Source organism: Bactrocera oleae, chromosome 3 (genome assembly GCF_042242935.1).
Source record: "Bactrocera oleae isolate idBacOlea1 chromosome 3, idBacOlea1, whole genome shotgun sequence".
NCBI classification, from domain to species: Eukaryota; Metazoa; Arthropoda; class Insecta; order Diptera; family Tephritidae; genus Bactrocera; species Bactrocera oleae.
In genome coordinates this window covers 328521-352175 of record NC_091537.1, presented here as the reverse complement: position 1 = coordinate 352175, position 23655 = coordinate 328521, and the positions used below count along the sequence as shown (strand labels likewise).

Below are 23655 nucleotides of genomic sequence, written 5' to 3'. Positions count from 1 at the left end.
ACTTTATGAAAATAGAAGTGAATTTTTCAATGTGACCCTTTAAACCAACCCATAAAATTGTCGCATAAAATGAGATATTGAAGCAGCATCTACATGCTTCGAGTGTGGCACACAAACATCCCAAAAAGCACTGAGTTTTTTTCAATTAGGTTCACGCCTTAATACAATATAATAACTATTATTTAATTCAGCCATTCACAAATGTCATCACGCCAAAAATATAAGACACACTTCCATACATACATACAAACATATATATACACGAATGATGCGCAAAGAGATCTGCTGTATTTTATGTCAGTTCTACATTTCCTTGAATATATTCATTAAAACCATTCTACATATTTAGGCTTTTAGTGCATTTGCAAAGTCTCCACTTACATACCTATATGTATATTTCAATATACGTAAATATTACACAGTTTTCCCAGTTATTGCTGTCTGATCAGATGAAAAGCGAATTTACTATACAGTTGTCAAAAGAAGAACAATTTTATTCGGACGAGATGGTCAAATAACAGTATTTACCATATATGGTTCTTTGTTTTTGAATATTTTTGAGTAAGCAATTCAAAAATGACTTCGTAATATATGCAAATTTGCAAATTTTAAATTCCCTGTTACGGTACGAACCTACATAAATACCAAAGCAACATATTAAGTACGTAAACATATGCAAATGTTGTCAATTGACCACTTGTGGGTCTCCAACTTTAAACTTGAACGCTTAGCGAGTAAAATCATTCAATACCCTTAACAGAGTATAACTTTAGTAATTATCTTATATACAGATATATTGTTTTTATATGGTATACACATGTATATGATTGATTTTTCGCACATTCACACGCATCTCTTTATGGACCAGTAGCAAACAAAAAATAGCAGTTAAAAAGTAAGTTTTGCCTTGGGACTCGGCTATGCAGTTAAATTTATTGTAGCAAAATTCTCCGGCAATACGCGTATTTCTCCTATGAAAGTCATCGTCATGAGACATCTTTGATCTCACTATGTTTTCGGTTAGGAATTTAAGTGCGTTACGCATGAATGATGAAACGGAGGTCATTGCATCATGTTGGAATTTTAAGGAACAACTATTAATTTTTCCTATTGAGTGACTCCCCAGTACTATTATATACTATGCAATTTCCTATGAGATCGCGCCTGCGTCGTCAAGTGTACGTGTGATTTTACAAACGATTATACATATGTAAGTATCCATACATTTATGGAAGTTACTGGCAGTTTTTGTCAATTTACTAAACCAAATTTGACACGTTTGTGCAAATTATAAAATATCTGATAGCTAGTAATTGATTTTAAAATAATTTTGTTTGTCCACGGCGGTCATAAATACTGAAAGCGAGGAGCAAATAAAAATACATAGGCATAGTATGCATGTACTACATAATATAATTGTGTTTCGGTTCCAAATATAAAAGTATTATATATATGTATAGTTTGGGAATATAAACAAAATTATGCACTACTCTTATTTTAAACCGCTAATCATATATAAGTATGAATAGGCGCTCCAGCTTGAAACCCTTGTTTACCCTTACACTGGAAAAAATTTTCGAGTAATGCACATATGTATATTGAAGTATATATGGATACGCACATATATATCTACACATTCAAATTTGGAACCATATAAACATATGAGTATCTGCGGGCGTATACCAGCAGATGTTGCACACCATAATATTTTTCTGACGCCGAACTGTCAGATACCGAATATCCAAAAACGTATTGAACCACCACAATTTAGAAGAAATAATTTTTATTTATTTATATATATGTACAAGTATATTGGCTGAATAGAAAGCGCGGGTGCCAGTGAAGAATATATGTAACTCGTGCAAGACAAGAGAATCGTCAATGCTGCCGACCGGTTCTGGATACACTCGTACATTTACCAAACAAAAACTTGGCCGCACCTCAGAGAGTCTACTCAGTTTGTGTAAAACAGTCGCGCCGCTTCTAACAGTTGAGGAGCGCTAACAAAAAGTTGAACTGTTAAGGAATAACTACGTGAAGACTACGAAGTAAATATCGCTTGAGTATTAAAATACTTTTATTGAAAATAATGTAAAACTAACTAAACAATTTCCTTAATGAAAGTGGAGTGAAACAAATTTTACTTATAAGTCTTAACAAAATACTTCATAAAAAAGTTCACGAATAATTTGCGAAATGGCTAACGAGGTTCCTGCAAAAGGCAGCATCTTGGGAAGTAAGTAGATGAATTAAAAATAAACCGTTAAACACTCATGCCGACAAATTCATAAATATATGTTACTCCATTGCCATAGTGATTGTTTTTAGAATGAAAGTGGCTCGTCAATGTCACCTTCTTTTATTTTAATGTTACACACAATAATTATGAACGGGGAGGAGTACAGAGTTATGCATTCAGATTTTGACCTTAAGAATGATAAAAGGTCGTTGGTAGCAGCAATGGACTTCCTTGCTTCAAATCGCAGGTTACCACTTATATATAAACATACATACATACATACATACATACGATATACGTATGCTTATACATAAATGGATTTAGGGCTTTTTTATATTTACTGTTATTATTATTTATTTTTTAAAAATTGTATGTGCCCAAAAGAATACAAAATCTCAGGATGTGACGTGAGGATTGGTTTCAAACACATAGTATGAGATCACAAATCGATACATACTGATGTGCCCAATATTTTTACAAGCACTTACATACATACTTACGATTGTACATTTAAATTTTGGCGAAAATATATATTCACACATCTTATGATATTATGGGTAAGGTCATTTAAAAGTCAATTTTTTTAATAATAAAAATAGTTACTCTATTCTGACACTTATATTGAATATAATCAAAAGGTATAAATAATTAGAAATTAAAGTATTGAGGAAGCTGATAATGTATGAAAAGGAAAACAAAAAAGGAATTTGTAATTTAAATAATAATACAATAATGTTAGAGTACTTGCACTGCGGTTTTACCATGTAAAGATAAACCCTGTCTAATGGTTTTTTTCAGTTAACATTTATGACGACATTTGTGAGGAACTGAGCTAAATCTAAATTCTTGATGTAGCGACTGTGACTATGACTGTGTTATCAGTAAACAGGCAATGCCGTTTAATGAATCCTATTATTCTCTTATTAATTAATTCGAATAATTGAGTAAATAAATGCAGTGAAGTCCGATAAGAATTTCAGAAACTTATTAAATGATTTCTTTGAAATTATATCGTAAATAATTTTTGTGGTTGTATTTTTGTAAATAATTTTCAGAATTTTGCACTGACTTGATGTGTCCTTTTTAACATGTATTTATAATATATACATACATCTCATGTATTGTAAATATATATATGTAAAGACTAGATACTCGGCAAATATCCAAATGAGTCCGATTGTCATAGCATTTTATTATACCCTGAACAGTGTTACCTCGCATGTACCACCCAAAAGAAAATGGCGGAGACCTTATAAAAAATTGATGATCAGCATCACGAGTTGCGGCGAGTTAGTCATGTCCGCCTGTCTTTATATGCGCAAACTAGTTCCTAAGTTTTTGAGATATCGATATATATGATATATGAAATTTTGCACACGTCCTTTTCTCCTCAAGAAGCTGGTCATTTGTGGGAGCTGCTAATATCGGACCACTACAGCATATAGTTCCCATACAAACTGAACCATTGAAATTATATCCTTGTAAGGAATTTTTTTATTTGTGGAGGGCTGGTACATAGCTTCGGTGCAACCGAATTTAACCTTTTTTTCTTATTATTTTTTTTTTATTTAACCTAATCACTCATTCGCACATGAATTAGTTGATCGACAATTAGCAACAACAATGCAATAATAGTTAAGCCACCACCATCGTTATTGCGGATCTACTTACACATAAATGTGAAATTCCATATGAAACCTGGTGATTTGGTATTTTTTAAAATCGTAATCAGTCATTAACTTCTGTTCAAATGATAACTACCTAAATATAAATGCCGCATGCTTAGCCTGCGAGTTTGGTCTTTTGACGGAAATATTAAGGATTTAATATACTCCTATATATTCATATATGTATAATTATAATATATTTCAGTATAATTATAAGTTTGACGCATCATTTGTACAAGTATATCACCATGATACGTAAGAGGCTTAAACATGTAAATATACCTTACATACATGTACTTACTTTAATTGTTTATTTGCAGAATGCTTACCCGCCCGTTACATACTAGCGGTGCTTGGATCTTGTGGTATGGCCATAATTTACGGTCTCAAAGTAAACCTCAGTGTTGCAATGGTAGCAATGTTAAATCATACCGCCATTGAGGCTGGACATAGTGTTGCTCGTGAAGTTCATAATATGAGCTTTAATTCTATGTCACAAGAAGAGGTATGCCATAAGCCTGGTAATGGAAATGTAACCAAACAAGAGGTAAATATGAACATGCCACATTGCTTTTTATACACATATGTACTTATATGTACATATATATACATATATTTATGTGCGCATATTGCAAACTTTAACAAATATCACCCAGCGAAATTGTGGTAATTACATACATACATACATATGTATGCGAAAAAGGGAAACATTGAGAGATATGGAACAAAATTAATTCTGTTTTAAGATGAATTGACGACTTTCTAAAAACTTTGGATTTTTTATTTAATAAGTGAAATTATTTTAATTTTAATTACTCTTGAAAGACATTATTCAAAATTTTATTTGCATAAAAAATATTAGTAAATTGTAAGAAATTGTCACAGTGCATTATATGAGTCAACATTAACTTTAATCGAAAGAGTTTGAATATACTAGGCATAGAGATAGACATTAGAATACCAAATATTTGCATATATTCCCAAAATACTACTGCATATACAAATTTCATAAATATTACATTAGCTGAGTATCATACGAGTATTTGGTATTTCAGACGCATGTAAGTATACGAAAACATTAACTAATTTTTACCTGGCAATCAGACGAGAAAGGAATACTTGTATATTTAGTTCAAAATATATATATATATGTATGTGTGTAGGTACTATGTATATACTCGTACACAATAAGAGGAAATAATGTCTTAAATGTATTAATTAATTTTAGGAAGGACCCTTTGTGTGGAGTGAAGGTATACAAGGAACTCTGTTGAGCTGCTACTTTTGGGGTTATTTGGTGTCGCAAATGCCAAGTGCACGAGTAGCCGAAAAGTTTTCTGCAAAATGGGTGATGCTCTTTTCAGTTGGTATTAATGTAATTGCAACCTTGCTCACACCGGTTATGACAAAATCCCACTATGCCGGTTTAATTGTAATGCGTGTTCTGGAGGGCATAGGTGGTGGAGCAACTTTTCCAGCTATGCACTGCATGATCGCTGCTTGGGCACCACCCAATGAGCGCTCGGTCATGTCGACTATAATATATGTGGGAACTTCTTTTGGTACGGCTATTTCCATACTTTTAGCTGGTGTTTTGTCGGCACGATGGGGCTGGGAATCGGTATTTTACTGGATGGGCGGCTTAAGTGCAATCTGGATGATCTTATGGATATTCCTCATACAAGACAACCCGAATAAACAACGATTGATCAGCCCAGAAGAGCGCCAAATGATAACTTCACAGTTAGGAACCGAAAATACCGCATCAAACGTGGACCACCCACCTGTACCGTGGAAAAAAGTATTGACATCAATACCGTTTTGGGCTATTTTAATTGCTCATTGTTGCAGTAATTGGGGTTGGTATATGTTTCTCATCGAAATACCTTTCTATATGAAACAAGTTTTGAAATTCGATGTTTCAAGTAATGCCCAGTTCAGCGCACTGCCTTACTTTCCAATGCTAGTTTTAAGCATCTTATTGGGTAAAACTCTGGACACATTGAAAGCCAAAGGTAATTGAAAATTAAATACAAATGAAGAACATAAAAATATTGTAATGATAAAAGGTAGATTTTTACTGTAGGATGCATTTCGCAATATATTAACTAATGTAAATGTCTTCTTTTTTCAGGGAAAATTACTACCACTACTGCGCGCAAAACTGCGACAAGTATATGTACAATCATACCCGGTGTTTGCCTTTTAGCATTGTGCAACATCGGTTGCAAGCATACAGCAGCTGTTATAATCATGACAATCGGAATCATTGGTATGGGTGGCATGTTTTCTGGATTCCTTTCAAATCACATTGATATTGCTCCTAATTACGCTGGTACACTGGTCGCAATTACCAACACTGCTGCAACGATTCCAGGCATCATAGTTCCAATATTTGTTGGCTTAATTACAACTAATAACGTATGTTTATATCTAATTCAAAGAAGAACATAAGTATTTGAAATTTTTATCTTATAGCAAACCATTGGGGCTTGGCGTATAATTTTCTATGTAACTATAGTCCTTTTCGCTATCGAGTTCTTGGTATTTGTAATATTTGGCTCAGGCGAAGAGCAATCTTGGAATAAGATTGAGAAAAAAGAAGCAAAGGACGAATCGACGCCATTGAAGTCTCAACCACTAAAGGACAATGTCTGAAAATTTTCAACACCCGAAAATACAATGAATTTAAGTTATCTTAGTTGTTATTAATTTTACATCTATTTAAAATTAGTTGCATGCATTGGCATACATTTAAATATAAATACCAATACCTTCATTAATTTCATTATATGACGTACATACATATGTATATAAATATATGTACTTTTCATGGCAAAGATATCGAAATTCCTCAAAGTGTTATATCTTAAAAACCTTTAAATTGTATTTGCTAAAGAAAATGGGCATTAAACAATTATATACCACGTATATATGTATGTATATACACATATTTACATTTAGCCCCAAAATTGTTTTTGTTTTTTCTAAATAAGATAGGCTTCTATTAAGTTAGTGATAGTAGTTAGTAGTAAACATAGTACGTACATGGCAAATCTGTTGTAGGCATTTCTATCAAGTTATTGCACTTATCAAATAGAATATACATACATACATCTGCATGTTTTCAAACAAAACTTATTCATTAAATCTGGTATCCACAGAGATATTAAAAAGTATTTCCCGGCAAGGAATATTTTTACCCTGTGTTATCCTTAAAATACTTTAGAACAGAAATGTGGTTTTACTCAATAAGAGCATAACCCAAGGCTCCCAGTATGATCAGTCAACCCCCCGCCCCCCACAGTGCGCCAACCGTCTCCACGGGTACTACAGCCACAACAGCCTTCACCTGTGCACCACTCCCTCCCACCCAGTATTACTACTATTTTATGAAGAATATTGAACAAGCCACGCTTCCTTTATGGCTGAAAAGATAATGCATGAATTATTTGAGCGCTGGTCAACCATCCGTACCATATCTCTTTGACATTTTTCACTTCCTCATTGCAAGGAGCCTAAAATTCTACACTGCGGACATATTAACAGACCAGGGCCCAACATTTGTGCCGATTCTGCTAAAATTCCAACAGGAAATAATCACAAAAATTTAGATTTTACGTTTTATAATCTGTACTCCTTCACTTCACAAGCAACCGCGATCTTACTTGATATCCCCCGTCATACCTTAGTACCGACGAAATTGCGGACGCGACAAATTTCAGACGTGTATTGAACGCGTAAAACCCTTGGGCAACTTCGTTCTGGATACTATAGCTGGTTAAACTCCTATTTATCTATAATAATGCCTGACATATTAAGCATTTATACATACATACATATGTCCTTCATTCAAAGAGTCCCCACATGACACTAACCACCTCTATACATACCCCGCCAGACCCATTCACTTAATACCCCTTTCCTTTGGTTCAACCCGATGATTTCGAAAACAGATGATTTTGCACTTTCCCCAAATAAGATCATTTAAGCTAGTGCAAAATAAAAATAAATTATTCTAATAATTAAACAAGAAAAAACGTTAAGTTCGGTTGCACCGAAGCTATAATACCCTTCATAAATACAAAGGCCCCTTACATGAACTTGACTCCGAACGTTCAATTTGTATGGCAGCTATATGATATTGTGATCTGATCTGACCAATTTCTGCAGAGAATAATTTGTTGCCTTAAGCCAGAACTCGTGTCTAATTTCGTGAATATACCTCGTCAAATGAAAGAGTTTTCTATACAAGCACTTCATTCCGATTGTTCAGTTTGTATGGCAGCTATATGTTATAGTCACCCGATCTGAATAATTTCTTCGGAGATTAAATTGTTGTCTTAAATAATAATACATGCCGAATTTCGTGAAGATACCTCGTCAAATGAAAGAGTTTTCCGTACAAGCACTTCATTCCGATTGTTTAGTTTGTTTGGCAGCTATATGCTATAGTCACCCGATCTGGATAATTTTTTCGGAGATTAAATTGTTGCCTTAAATTATAATTCGTGCCAAATTTTGTGAAGATACCTCGACAAATGAAAGAGTTTCCCATACAAACACTTGATACCGATTGTTCAGTTTGTATTGCAGCTATATGCTATAGTGGTCCGATATCGGTCATTTCGACAAATGAGCAGCTTCTTTGTGAGAAAAGGACAGGTGCAAAATTTAGATCGATAGCTTAAAAACTGAGGAACTAGTTTGTATAATATATATACAGACAGACGGACAGACGAACAGACAGACAGACGGACATGGCTAAATCAACTCAGCTCATCATGCTGATCATTTATATTTATATTTTATAGGGTCTCCGACGTTTCCTTCTGGGTATTACAAACTTCGTGGCAAACTTAATATGCCCTGTTCAGGGTATAAAAATCCAATAAACTAATAAATATGTACGGCTAATGAGTATAAACAGTCACATCCTATAATCTTTATTACTGCATAACATTGTAGAAACTAGGGATAAAGTAAAACCTAAGCAATGTTTTTAAATCTAAAGATTTAAAACTAACGAAATAAAAGCAAATGATTCTAGTGTGATTGCTTACACATGTGATTTACAGCTGATTGTTATTTGACAGTAGCCCATTTTGATTAGTAAAATTTTTACTTTTACTAATTGCTTTATTTAATTCTTACGGTGTCTTCAGCAAGTTTTTGGGTAAAGAAACGATTTCCTAGCGGAAATTGGTTCTTGATAATTGGTAGCTTTGGTTACTTACTTAGTGCGTTTACTGTGTTAAGCGGTTAAGAAACAAACACATATTTGCTGCATTAGTTGAGTATGAGCCGGAAACGTTTTCTCATAAATAAACATCTTTAGAAATGTTACGAGTTAATAGCCTTATTTATTTGCAAATGAGGTTAAAAAGTCAGCGATGGGTGCGTGTATAGAATAAAAATATTCAATTTATAATATATAAGAATATATAAGAATTTTTGCAGGCATTCAAAGGAAAAAAAACGAATACTCAGCGAGCTCTAGAAAGTTTCGATGACTTTTATGGATCAGTTTTTGGTATTCGTTGGAAAAACATTCGAGCAGCGTTATTAACGGAGCATAAATATGTAGCAGTAGTAAATAACTTTGGAGATGCAGATAAAACTTGCGATGTAATGGAATTAAACGGTAGGAAGTGTCATTCTATGAATATCGAATTATATGGAATATATTTATCTTTTAGGTGCTTTAAATATAAAATCTCTAATAAAATTAGTAGGAGCCCGCATTGGGCGCAATAATAAGCTGTCGATAAACGGTTCAAGTAATACGCTGGATAAAAATCTATTCAAAGTACTAAGTAGGCAAGAAGAACGTGAAAAACTGTCAATATACCCTATGAGTTCAAAGACAGAAACATCCGACCAGCTAGAGTACTGTGCAGGCAACACGACAGAATTAAAAACCAATTCGGAGAATGGAGAGAATCAAAAATTTATAGAAAGTCTTGAAATGGCGATTGAAAAGGATACTCAACTAGCCAACAGCCGATTAATAGATCCACAATATGGAACAGGGGGCTTATATGAATTTATGCCGGCAAACAAAATAAAAGGGATGGAAGATTGGATACCTGAATCAGATCATTATAAATACTATTCCACACATACTGATTTTCCTTTAAAATTTGAGTTGGAAACGGAATTTTGCTATCCAGATAATCTTAAATTATACACCTACGAGATTGGGAATTGTTCCGAATTCAATGCACCAAAAAAATGTGTAACAGGTACATAAATTTACATTTTATTTACAAATAAGACATTTTAAATCTAATTGTTGTTTCTAGGTGTGCTCTCACATTATCTATTAGATGGTGCATCAGTGTTGCCACCATTGTTTTTAGACATAAAAGAAGGTGAGCGTGTTTTGGATGCTTGTGCCGCACCAGGTGGAAAATCACTTATAATGTTACAAACACTTTTCCCAGACACCTTGATTTGTAATGATATTCAAGAATCCCGTCTCAACAGAATTCGCAAAGTACTGCAAGAGTACATATTTGACTATAAAGAAAAATGGGAAAATAAACGAATTGTTCTCAACCAATGTGATGCAAAATATATGGATAATTACGAGAGCTTTGATAAGATTCTGGTAGATGTACCATGTACTACAGACCGCCATTCTGTGACCGTAAATGATAACAATATATTTAAATCGACTCGTATCAAAGAACGACTACGGATTCCTGAATTACAAGCTGACATCCTATCGAATTGTTTACGACTATTAAAACCAGGTGGCAGTTTGATTTATTCAACATGTTCACTGTCACCTGTGCAAAACGATGGAGTTGTACATATGGCGCTACAAAAAGCATTCAACGAAAATGGTATAACCACTACAGTTAAAGATCTAAGTTACAAAATTAGATTATTCGAGGACATATTTAAATTCGAAAATCATAAAGTTTTAAAGTACGGACAAATGGTGCTCCCCTATTTGCCTGCTAACTATGGCCCAATGTATTTTTGTAAATTAATGAGAAATATATAATTTAACAAAAATAAGATATATTTTTTGCATAAGTTAATTGTATAACAATACATGTAAGTGAATTACCATTAGACCTTTTTCTTTTTCTTTGGTTTAATGGGCATGGGTCCGGGTATTTTAAAAACCGTACTGTAAAAATTACAGAAATAAGTATTATGGCATCTGATTTACTATTTATTTAAAAAAAACTTACTGACAGGTGGTGCAGATCGGACTAAATTTGCAAAATACTGAAATAAGTGAAAATAAAAATTTTTGTTATAAATAATCAATATGTTAAGGTCTATATAACAAACTTACTGGATAAGCAAACCGAACAAACATAGCCAATATCAATCAGCTCTCGATGACAAAAGCAAGCTGCCCTGTAGTCAACTTTTGTTGCAGGAGGTAGTACCAACTTCTGACGCATCTGTGGATCCGGCAAAAAAACCCATAATAAATATTGTAACAACCCATCTAACTGTGTAAGGCGTAGATATTGACCGCCCGTGATATCACAACCCTGTTGCAAGAGACTCATCGTTTTATCCATTGCACACACATCAATTGTAATTCCTAGTTTCTGAGCCGTAAAAAAAACGTTCATATACGTCATATACTGAGAAGCACATTCATTACTGCCCGTTACAACTAGAATGCGGGAGTGCATTTTTACACCTGCAGAAGCATTACGTTGTATCTAAAGCATAACATTACTCCTTAAAAATTTTATTTAAATTATTAATATATGTCGTTTGCGAACTTACTCTGGAAATGTAGCATAAAGCCATTGCCATGCTGCCTGCTAAAATACTTTCACAGGGTGCATTCAATTTTGGTGAGTTAGTAATAATATGGCTTAGGCGTTGTTTTACAGTCTTCTCGACCAAACTAAATACTTCATATTGTCCATCAATCTGGCGAACATCCAATTGTTTTCCAGGCAAAGGATACAAGAAGTCACTGAAAGATATACGAATTTCTTTCAACTCAAAATTTTCACATATTCAGCTTTTTATACGTGGCGTGATGATGACAGGAAAGAACAGCCAATTTGTTTTGTGAACATTGCATGAGATGTGCATTACCAAAAGCAATAATGGCATCCACACATTGGGTAAGTAACTGGGCATTTTGGCGCACTATGCGTTGTGATGGATTGGTGTCTAGCACAATCACTAGTAAGCTAAATTTATTCGACTCTAAAAAAGAGGATTATAAAAATAGAAGTAAACCAATAATGAAGAAAGCTCACCATCATTTTGCTGTTTATACATTTTGGGATAAATAACCACAGTAAATTAAAGAGAAATGAACTGATGCTAACAAAACAAATGGGCTTGCGAATTAAAAATAACTAAACGTACTTACTTGAAACATAGTATTAGTTTTTGTTGAACATACTTTATTTTGACAATCAGCTGAATTTGCGATCTTTAAATTTAATCAGAAGCGAGAAAGTTTATGATAAAACATTTTATATTTTCATCAACCTATAAATTAAAATATACGCCTCCAAAATGCTGGTTCTTGTACTTGGTGATCTTCATATCCCACATCGTTGTGCCAGTTTACCGGTGAAATTCAAGAAATTGTTAGTACCAGGACGAATTCATCACATACTTTGCACAGGAAATCTTTGCACAAAGGAAACGTATGATTACCTCAAAACATTGGCTAATGACGTACACATCGTTCGCGGAGAATTTGATGAAAATTTGAGTTACCCAGAGCAGAAGGTAGTTACAGTTGGACAGTTTCGAATTGGACTGTCACATGGACATCAGGTTGTGCCCCGTGGTGATCCAGAAGCTCTAGCGTTGATTCAGCGACAATTAGACGTAGATATATTAATATCGGGTCATACATATAAATTTGAAGCTTATGAACATGGAAATAAATTCTATATCAACCCTGGATCTGCTACTGGTGCTTTTAACCCTCTAGACGTAAATGTAATACCATCTTTTGTACTTATGGATATTCAAAGTACAACCGTTGTGACATATGTATATCAACTTATTGGCGACGAAGTGAAAGTCGAACGTATTGAATACAAAAAACTTTAGTGCGGCTGATATTGAATTACACCATAGCGAACACTAACATCAGATGTGTTAAGTACTACCAATATTCACATCATTATACTTCATTAGTTATTTGTAAATGTATGTACGCATGTACATTCATAAATTACACCAATGTTATGAAAATATATATTCCTATAAAATATATGTATGTACATCGTTGTATTCATACACTTTAAAGTTTATGCGCGAATATAACATTTATCAAATTACTTTTAAAATTTGCAACAATGTTGAATAAAAATTAAGATAGTTTTAGCCTTCATACTGGAACATTGGCTGCTTTGCAATATCAACAATTGCACTTATAGGATTCTTCAATAAATACTTCAAACATGTTTGCTCTGCTTTACCGAAAATTTAGTACCCAAACCAATAAAATAATCTCGTAATTCTGTATAAATTTGAATTTATTTAATTACCGATGCATAAAATTTAATATAATTATATTAATTTCGCATATCTTTACTTTTTAATTACCCTAGCTTTCAAAATTACAAAAAAAAAAAAATTATATAACTTGCTTTGTAAACTGGTAATATAAATTGCTTTTATTTGCGTTACTTATTAAATACTTGTATTAAGATATATTAATGAAATTTAGAAATTAATTCAAAATTATCATTTTTGATGTTACTGTGTGATAAATAAATAACCCAACTATAAATATAAATTTAGTAGTATTAATTTCCACTTTACAAAAACAGGCGATAAAAACTTATTTGTTGTTGCAATACGCCTAATTGGTACTAAACGACTGTAATCTTAAAAAGTTTTTTTAGTATTTTTTTGTTTGTTTTTGATAAAACCTGTGTGTTAACACCGATGTTTCATAGTATAAATTACTTATATAAAAAGTGAATTGGAGTAGCAAAATGATTTTCTGTAAATATGTATGTTAAGTTTTCTGTAAATACTCCATTGCATCTGCCTTCGATAATTTTTTGGCGTTTTGAATCCATCTAGGGCATTAAATGAGTTTAACCAAGACTTTCCACGCAAATAGTTTTCAGTGATTGTCCCGAAATAGTAGTCTTGAACTGTTCCGGCAAAGCCAATTCAATCTGTATTAAGAACAATATATTGTTAATATTTTAAGCTCTATTAAACTATACATTAAATATCTACTTACATAATCACCACTGGCTTGAGGAAGCATAACATTCATTTCGGAAGACTTTGAGCTTACAATTTCCACACCGAGTGATTCATTAGATAAATACATTTGACAGCCATCAGTTTTATCAATTGATATAGTTGGTACGAAACCAAGAACCTATAAAAATATTAGTGAATTTGTATAATCTATATCGATAGATCAATTTATTATTATAGGCAAGACTAAAAATTACAAATTGGGGCTGAAACATAAATTGAAAAGTGAAAAAAACTAACCTGCATTTGGACACTTTGACAATTTACGAATTCTACTGACGCGACAACTGAATCAAATAGTAAAGAGCACTTTTTACATGAGTCTAAGACAACGTTGTTTACTTTGCCCTTAACAGTTAAAGTTGAACCTTCACATTTATACACATATACCACATTGTTCATTTCCGCATTCTCCACTAACAAATTGCGATTGTTGCGTTGATATTCCTACAATGGGATTTGATATCGTTATTTTCAAAATTTATTTAAATATATCATAAATTATAATATTTCTATATCCTTACAATTAACCATTTTTTTCCATCACGTGTGAATACTGGTTCTTTTGTAACAGCGGTAGTAGTACAAGAACCACCAGACGATGAACCGAACTGAGTTGGTGTCTTAAATGGAGCTGGACCAGTGCGCAATGTTGTATTCTTGTGAGTTTGCATGTCCGCAGTGACCTTCTTTAGATCTATGAGGAAAAAAGGCGGTCCAAAATGATATCCACATATTCTTTAATTAAAGGAAAGTTACTTTTTGTGATAGCCTCGCCTTGATTAATTTCAGCAAATAGAGCACTGCGATCATCTGCACCACCATCTTCTAATGACATTCCTCCAATATCGAATGTTGGCGGTGGTGGTGGTGGTGGGCAAGCACCCATTGGTGGTGGTGGAGGTGCAGTACCTCGAACTGGTGCCGCACCTTTACCAGACCATACTAGACCAGTGGTATGATACTGCTTTATATATGATTGCAATTCAGTTAATGTTTGGATCCATGCTCTTGCCCACTCTACGTGAGTTGAATCTTTATCTCTCCACTCTTTCAACACCCGATTTGTATAAAATTGGCCGGCATCATTCATTTCTTTCACATGCGGTCCAGGTGTAGGTGACTATTAATTAAGATAATATAAAATACTAAGCATTATCGTAGTATAATTTGATTTTCACTTACCACGCATACCCATCCTAAAGCTGGAATACTTTCACTAATAGCCGATAAATGGTTAAAAAACGCAGATCCTCGATTCTTCTCACGATAGTCCTGAATAGCACTAATTTGCACAGAAGTGGGCTTTAGCAACTCCATTTGCTTCTCTTGGTTAGGTTGAGAACATTGACTGGCTAACGTAACATACTGCGATTGAGCACTGAAAATAACATCATATATGGTATAAGAAAATGTACACTCCAATTTGTCTAAATATGCCATTATTTTGATGAAATTCCTTATGGTATGCTTATAATGTTAATTCAATACCAACCGAAAACAAAGTTTGATAAAGAAATACCATAAATACAAATTTAAAAAATTACGACTTACTCAAATGCTAATTTTACTAAATGCGCATGTTTTGCAACGTCGCCACCGATTTTCTCAGAAAGCGCTAAATATTGATTTAACGGACCACTGATAATATCCTGGAAGCCTAGTACACTCATTTCGGGCGGCGGCTTTAACTGCGAATATTGCTCTCCTTCGGAGACTAGCTGAGAAGTGGACACTTGATAATCTTCAAGCACTGTTGGTATATTTTCAAGGCTACCCTCCCCTTTTTGTTGTTGGTGCTCCTGTTGTTCTCTGAGTTGTTGACTGCACTGGCTATTGCTCGTACTCAAACTGCTGCTGTGTCGTTCGTTTATTTGATTTAATGAACGCTCCAATTTTTCTATTCGATTATTTATGCTTTCCGTCTGTAGTGGCAATTGTTCAGTAAGCGACGCTGTAAGTAATTCGGCACTCTCTAAGTTGAAACTTTCTCGCTTTTTCGTTCGAACTGCATCAATTGTGCGATTTGCAATTTCTAGCTCACGTGCTGAGATCGAACGTTCCAAACGCTCAACTAATTGCTCTAAACGATTTACCAAATTCTCAAGATTTTCAGCAACGGATGGTTTTAAATCCGGATCACAATCTAAATAGTATTTAAAATATCAAATATCAATAAGCCAGATTTCTCACTTGTGTAGAAAGCAATACTATATAGTCGTTTTATAAATAGATACGTATATAAATATATAGTATGCGAGGAACAGTTTTCAAAAATAACTCAATATGCTCACTTATAAACGCTAAAAATGTAAGCAGGCGACACTGTAAAGTACCCAAGTTGGAATAAAAAACAGTAGATATTAAGAAATCGTTATATGACAATGTGACTCATTCTGGATTGGCAGTCGCCTATCTTTCCTCAAATTCTTTTGCATCATTGCTTATATTATGTATAGGCGGTTTTATATATAAACATTCCACCGTTCTTACTTACTGCAATCGAACACTCGTACATGTATACCTACATACATGTTTGTATAAAATTTACATTAAGTTGTGTGCAAAAACTATTACTAAGGCAATTTAGATGAAAAGATTTCTTGCCAAATATTCGGCATAATTATTTTCTGGATAGATTGAAAGTACTGTTAAGAATTTAATATACATATTCCGGAATTTTATTAACATAAAGAGAGCGTGTCTTTCACAGACTGTTTAATTTCACTTTCCCCTACCCGGATTGTTGCAAGTTCTTGTGTCGTTGATGATCAGAGTTCGACCACAACATTCGCTCAATGTTTGACCCATTCGAATAGTACAGATCTTCTACTACTACTCAAAAATTCAATGCCCTTCACAATACTTTTGGGTTAATTCGCTCACACAATTATATACATATGTACGTAAGTATATATCTATATGTGCATTTTATACATTAAGAATATCAATTTTACAGTATCAGCATTAAACAAACAGTCACAACGGAGATATCAACGCTGCCGCTGTGGACATGGTTGTTGCGGTTATAGTCAGCATAGCCAACGGCAGCAGCAAATGAATCATTCAGACTTTTGCACTTGTTTGCAACTATTTAATTTTATTAGCTGCAATCGTTCATTCAGTATCAATTTAGCCAACAAGCACATCACTTATTTAGCGTCGAACGAAAAAGTGAATCACGAAATAGTCAACACTACATAAATGAATCATGCCGCTTACTTAGTACACAATTATTTGCTTACCATTTGAAGCGTAGTAAGCAAAAGTTAAGACTTCTAAGCTCTTAAACTTGCCTAATTTTTATACTCTTGCACCATGTTGTAAAGAGTAAGACACATAAACTATTGCAAAAGTAATTGAGTTATACATATTTATTGAGTGATTAGGACAAGTCGGGTTGAGTTCCGGCATAATAAACATCATTATTCTAAACAAATAACATAAGGTGGGTTTTATAACTCTGAAAAAAGATATCAATGGGAGGAGATATGTTCCTTACAAAATTTTAAAAATAAGGGTGGTGCGCCTCATAAACTACAAAAATTTCGTATTCAAAACTTGGTAAGAACATTGCCTTTTATAATTATAGTATGCAAATTGCCGCAATTGAATCATAAAACGGCCAATTCTATTGTAATGATTTATATCGTTTATAATAAAGTTTTGTAAATATATCTCTAAATTTGGCTGCGCCCGAACTTAGCTCTTCCATACTCGTTAGCTATCAAATTGTTAACTGAATGAATTCTCATTCGCACAAATTATCCACAATAGTGAAAAGTTGATAAGATAAGATATGAATATTTGGGTACACTCCCATGGGGAAAACCTTTTCTTAAGCTGTTTTCAGTAAAAACGTATTAGTCATTTACTTATATTAATAATAGTTATAAGTGAAAATTATTTTTCTAAAAAAATTAAAATAAGATGATACATTTCGGGCATTAAATATACTCCTTTAATAAAGTTCATTACACAATATTTTAGAGACTGCAAACAATCGTTTCCTGTATATTTCAAAGATACCAATAGAAAAATCTGATATTAATTCGCCCCTTGAGAAAAAGAGATTTAGTTCAGCATATTTATGCAGAATTAGTTATCATGTCAATCCTTTGGCAGTCAAACAATTAGACTCAAAAGACACAATTTTTAAGAAAACCACTAAACTAATGAACAGCAAGTAGAATTTGCCCTTTTTTCCGCGTACATCCTTACATATGTACTTACAAATCAGGATTATTAAAAATGAGTAAAAAAAAAATTAACATTAAATTAAATTGTTACCGATGATTTGACAAAATACACGACATCCACTAATAAATCACATATGTTTGTTAGGTGAAATAATAATATATGTATAATAGATAGTTATAGTAATAAGGAATTATTTAGTTATTTAACTGCTGGTTTAGGTATTAAGCCTATTTGGTTTAGCATGTCACAAACATGTCTGGATGCCAGAAGACTATAGTATGTACAATTTATACACCCGACAGAAGAAATAAAAATATGGCTTGGTACCATTTTTTGTCTCAAAAATATTTCAAGTCAAGCTTTAACAAGAAAGTTATTGATTAATAAAGGAAAAATATGTGCGAAACTAATACACAAGGTAGAGAATGAAAATATTTATATTTTTACAAATAATAACTGTGACCCATGCAATACGGTAATAATTTAGTAATACACAAAGTAGGTTTTACTTATTTACTAAAAAGTAATCACCTCTAACGCTTCCACTTATTCTGCTAGTCACATCCCCAGTTATATTTGTTGCAAACGGGGTAAAGCGTACGTTATGCTCTACAGCTGCATGCGCTGCACGCAATAGGTCTGTATACAGACGCTGTCGCCTCAATTCAAGCTCATCACGACCCACAGGCGTAACAGGTGGCTCAATGCAACCACTACAAATTTTAAGATTTTTTAATCGTTGGATTTCGCAGATGATTGATGAAAAGTGTTTGTATGAAAATGTTGCAGTTGAAGATAAATTATTATACGTAAATACGTAGTAACCATGCATGAAAGCAAAATTCAATTCTGTCGAATTTTAATTTAAGCTAATTCACAACTTGAATATTAAATAAAAATTCAAACGAAACAGCATATTTACATTTACTGAATTAAGGTCTATGTAATTTTCACAAAATAAAACTTTGTACCAATAAAATGGCTTGTTGTATAAATAATGAAAATGTTAAGTATAATAAATTCTTTTCCTCCTTTGATTGTTTTTTAATATAAGAGTTCATATTTAATAAATAATAATATTGTGTATGTGGTTTTATATCGGTTTTAGAAATATTTAACTAAATATATATCTTTATTTATATATTCTTGGCCATTGAATTATGAACGACAGACATTCATTGGAATGTTATGACCTCTCCTCTGTAAACTTTTTGTGAATTTTTTCAGATAACACAACAAATCTGTTTAAGCTACTACTTCTCTATTTTGGAAATTCTTTCATTAAAAGTATATTAAAGAGTGGTATAAAATTAGGTTCATAAGTCTTACTTCTCATGTTGTAGGCCAATGAACTTTTATTTGAGCCTTTTATTAAGAATTGTATCGGAAATAGGATGAACTACAAATGGAGATTTAATTGAAGCAATTCCAGCTCCTCCAAACAGCTAAATATGTTTAGGTAAACAAGTTATCGACCATAAAATTGGTAAATAAATTAATAAAACTTAAATTTCTCTCCTTCGTTCACAATTCATTGGCCTCTTATTATAAATTAATTGTTTTTAATTATCATTTTTGAACATTACATTTCATTAATCCTTTCATCATTGAACCATTCGGGAAGCCCATGAGCATATGCCACTAATTCTGGAACCTCACTTTGTTCAATATACGGCGCACACATACTTTCGCGTTTTGGCGGTGGCAGTGAATCGGAAAAAACATCGTCATCATCCACAGTTGATGAAACGGGTTCGTGTGGGGATTGAGGAACAGGATCCGGTTCTATTATTTCTGCTTGTGTACTGATATTAACCTTCTTCTTTATGGATGTGTGAATCGAATTGTGTCGTGAAAGACAACTCTTAACTGGTGTGGTGCCTGCTATAGTTTCGTCATTAAGTTTCAAAACTGTTGTTTCTATGTCGTCTAACTTTCCGCAGTTTTCAGATAATATTTCATTCGTAGTTGTTGTACAACTATAATCAGTTTTCGTTTTTTGATTCAATCTAGTTTCTACATCGCTTTGGTCATTCCCAACTGCGAATACAATGTGACGGTCATTAAAAAAAGAAGTCCATTAACATGGACAAAAAAAAAATACATGGTGAAAACTCAAATCCAATTTATATACTTTCTTCATAGCAAACAAAAAATTTTACTTTTACAGTAAAACGTAATCACTAAGCCTTGCATACATGTGGTATGTATATACCTATGTATGTATTTTAAAGTGTGTACGAATTATTATTTTTCCTATATTTCACCAATAAAAGTGGTTTCTTCAGCCAAGTCATACTTTTTATGCAGTATTCTTCTTTTTTCTTTCAGAACTTAAATATGTTAAGTACATTTTACTTTATTTAGATCACTAATACAAAAAATAAAGTTATTTTATAATACCCGCTGCTTTCTTGGAAAATAACTTTCTCTTAACGTCAAGTGGGTCTTTTACTTTAATGGTAACGTTATTTATTAAGCTTTTTTTTTTGTAAAGCCGTCCTTAACACTAGAACTACGAAGATTTACCATATACCTATTTCAAATAATAGGGTAATTCGATCGTAAGGATAGGTAATAGTACATTTGCTTTGCTTAGATAGTGATATTGAAATTTTTGGAAGCAACGTTAAATTAATTACCATTATATTAGATTATCTAGCTATTAACAAGTTTCTTTTGAAGTGATCTACTATAAATTAAAATACACACTCTAAATACATATATGTATGTACATACATACATATGTATGTATATCAAAATACACTTATCTATTAGCTTTAGATTGTGTGTTTTCGAAACACAAATATTGAATGGATTTCTGTACATTTTTTATTTAAGTAAACGCGAACACTGGTTACGCCAGTAATCAAGCGATTTCATGAGAATGAACAAAGTTTCTACATTACAATTGTTCCACGTTTACATATTACTCGTTTTAATGAGCCAACAAAATATGTAAAAGGTCCAGAGGACTTTTTCTATATATACATATGTATATGTATAGTTAAAAAAAATTAGCTACGGTTATTGTTCGACAAATTCCAAAAAGTTTAAAATTTAATAACCTCAAGTAGATCAGCAAAATAACAATAATAATAAAAAAAAGTACCATTTTCGTTCCTTAGCTGCGTATTAGCTGCAATATCTGCTGTTTCGGATTGTGTTGTACCAGCTTTTGCTATGCCATCACACATCCTATTATCTGCTGCAGAATTTTCAAGTACACTTTCGCATTCTTTTCCATTTAGAGAAAATGAATGGTTTTCGGTTTCAAAGTCATTCGCTTTGCCCTTCTCGATTTTTATCGTTGGAATTATTCGCTTCTGATCCTCGCCGCTTCCACCTTCCGCATTTTGATTTTGGATTAACGCATCAACTTTTTTATTTTTTACTTTTTTTGGTAGATTCGAATTTTTCGAACTAGCACGACAACAGGAAAACATTTCTCCTGCCTATAATTTGAACAAATTAGATTTCTCCAAGAAATTATGATGCACCACTCACTCTAACATATTATCATATAAATATTTGCGATATAATTCATTGTTGTAAGTTGTAAGAGTACATTTAACAGTTTTATTAGGAGTTAAAATTTCTTACTAAATGTCAGATTCTAAAGTTTCTTAATAAGTCTAAAAGGTTTACCTATTTATGTGTATTTATGGAGACGTGAATACAAAGTGGCAGCAAATCAAAATAAAAAATATTCTTCATATTTAATTGTTATATTGTAAAAACAAGTACACTAGCGCCAACGCCTATAAAATAACATATACATACACATAAGTGTAGCTATTAATCAGCTGACAGGAAATTAATTAGGTCAAGTTATTCCGGGCTCTTAACATTGGAACCAATAATGTAATGCTTTAATATATTATGGTTGCCTTGGAATGATTGTTGAACTTTTCTAAACTCGAAATGATGAATAACACAGTTCTTACAAAAATATTGGATTTTGTTTGCTGTCGATTGAACATTTCATATAGGCACACATATGTACAAATGGTGTTGACGCACAATATTATAGAGAAAATAGGCTTATAAATGTCATCTATTTCAATTTGTTTGAGCATATTTTTGAAGTGAAATTAGTTTGATTTAGTGCACCCACTTTTAAACATTTAAATCACTCCGAGACCAACAAAAGCTTAACATCATAAAATTAATATTTTTCGCCTGAAATTTTTTCTTTGTCAATAAACATATCAAAAGTATAACTAAAACTTAGTTCGATAACTAGTGGTATACTCCTAATATAATTAATTTTAATTTAAATAACACATCCGAAAAAATTGCTTTTAAATTTCGTGAAAATAATACTCAATGCTTCCCACCACAAAATAAGAAGTGCTCCGTGACGTGCTCACATTCCGACTGTACACCCAGCAGCTACGGCACGCTCCGAAACTAGACTCAAATGAGCTCGTGTTCTTCATTTAAGAGAAGGAAAGATTCTCTCATCTAAAAGGAACAGAAGGGAAATATTCGAAGTTCAACTGTCAAATTATAGTTCGACAAAAACGCAGCCTACTACTTGTGTGTAAATACTCTTTTTTGTATAAAATCTCAACCCACACACCAAAATATTTGCTGTTTAAATAAAGTTAAATTACTTTATTCGCGCATGCGTTAAAATAAGATTTACTCCAAGCAAGAAAATATGTTGCCGCTGTAAAAGCAAAGTGAGCTGCGGAAAATTCTATGTGTCCCGGAAGCCTTCGAAATAGTAGTATGGGATGTACATAGATATGTATATAATGCATTTTGATATTATACTTCAACAGGGTGAATGGAGGAGCGACTTCTCTTTGGCACAATTTTTGATTTCTGTATGGTGTTTTAAGGTCAACGTTTAAAAACCATCACAAGGCAAATTGAATAAGGTTGACATGTGCAATATATGCTTTTTAGCAGGTTCTTCGACAAATGGGTTGGTTGGCATGATAAAGGAAAACATACCTCATTTAAAAATTGTATGACTGTTTCTTATTTCGTGTGTTAAATAGTAATACCATAGCTGGAAGTTTTTGTAAAAACTTCTCTTTAGCCAAGACTATACTTCCGTCACACCTAAGCCAAACCAAAAATAAAACATACTTCTAACCAGGCCAAATAATCATTAATTATAAAAATAAATTGAAGAATACACGGCGAAAGTGTTAGCCGATTTCAAGGAATGGTAACAACTAAATAGCAAGAGCTCAGAAGGCAAATAAAGTGTGCGCTGTATACATTAGTACTTGTCATAATATTCGAATCCAACCATACGTATGATTTTCCAGTTTTTGCTGTTGGTTTCTGTGT

The 23655-nt window shown here is 32.9% G+C and overlaps 5 protein-coding genes across 7 annotated transcripts; 3 read left to right on the top strand and 2 right to left on the bottom strand.

Annotated features, from left to right (window-relative positions):
• The first annotated feature begins 1939 nt into the window (after positions 1-1939).
• MFS3 (major facilitator superfamily transporter 3) lies at positions 1940-7043 on the top strand. The gene is made up of 5 exons (XM_014230901.3): positions 1940-2236; positions 4227-4453; positions 5135-5921; positions 6041-6327; positions 6385-7043. The coding sequence occupies exons 1-5, from the start codon at positions 2197-2199 to the stop codon at positions 6562-6564; spliced, it is 1521 nt and encodes a 506-aa protein (XP_014086376.2). The 5' UTR covers positions 1940-2196; the 3' UTR covers positions 6565-7043.
• A 1971-nt stretch (positions 7044-9014) lies between these two features.
• On the top strand, positions 9015-10992 carry l(2)10685 (5-methylcytosine rRNA methyltransferase l(2)10685). Of its 2 annotated transcripts, none has more exons than XM_036369688.2 (4): positions 9015-9303; positions 9356-9550; positions 9606-10151; positions 10212-10992. In XM_036369688.2, exons 1-4 carry the CDS (start codon positions 9300-9302, stop codon positions 10919-10921), a joined length of 1455 nt encoding a protein of 484 aa, XP_036225581.1. In that variant the 5' UTR covers positions 9015-9299; the 3' UTR covers positions 10922-10992. The 2 variants fall into 2 exon arrangements, with proteins under 2 accessions (XP_036225581.1, XP_014086434.1); XM_014230959.3 differs by having other exon boundaries at positions 9016-9303; positions 9367-9550.
• Tfb4 (transcription factor B4) lies at positions 10919-12259 on the bottom strand. Its single transcript, XM_014230960.3, has 6 exons — positions 12159-12259; positions 11925-12105; positions 11671-11866; positions 11222-11603; positions 11115-11151; positions 10919-11050 (listed from the first exon to the last, which is right to left on the bottom strand). Exons 1-6 carry the CDS (start codon positions 12178-12180, stop codon positions 10990-10992), a joined length of 879 nt encoding a protein of 292 aa, XP_014086435.1. The 5' UTR covers positions 12181-12259; the 3' UTR covers positions 10919-10989.
• A 48-nt stretch (positions 12260-12307) lies between these two features.
• Positions 12308-13663, top strand: Vps29 (vacuolar protein sorting 29). The gene has a single exon (XM_014230961.3). It carries the CDS (start codon positions 12424-12426, stop codon positions 12970-12972), a length of 549 nt encoding a protein of 182 aa, XP_014086436.1. The 5' UTR covers positions 12308-12423; the 3' UTR covers positions 12973-13663.
• Positions 13511-22802, bottom strand: capt (adenylyl cyclase-associated protein 1). Of its 2 annotated transcripts, XM_036369680.2 has the most exons (11): positions 22686-22802; positions 21458-21800; positions 19932-20385; positions 18877-19058; positions 15700-16291; positions 15331-15526; positions 14905-15268; positions 14670-14842; positions 14386-14592; positions 14123-14266; positions 13511-14054 (listed from the first exon to the last, which is right to left on the bottom strand). In XM_036369680.2, the coding sequence occupies exons 1-11, from the start codon at positions 22785-22787 to the stop codon at positions 13971-13973; spliced, it is 2841 nt and encodes a 946-aa protein (XP_036225573.1). In that variant the 5' UTR covers positions 22788-22802; the 3' UTR covers positions 13511-13970. The 2 variants fall into 2 exon arrangements, with proteins under 2 accessions (XP_036225573.1, XP_069962982.1); XM_070106881.1 differs by lacking the exons at positions 18877-19058; positions 19932-20385; positions 21458-21800; positions 22686-22802 and adding an exon at positions 16884-16971.
• Positions 22803-23655: the final 853 nt, after the last annotated feature.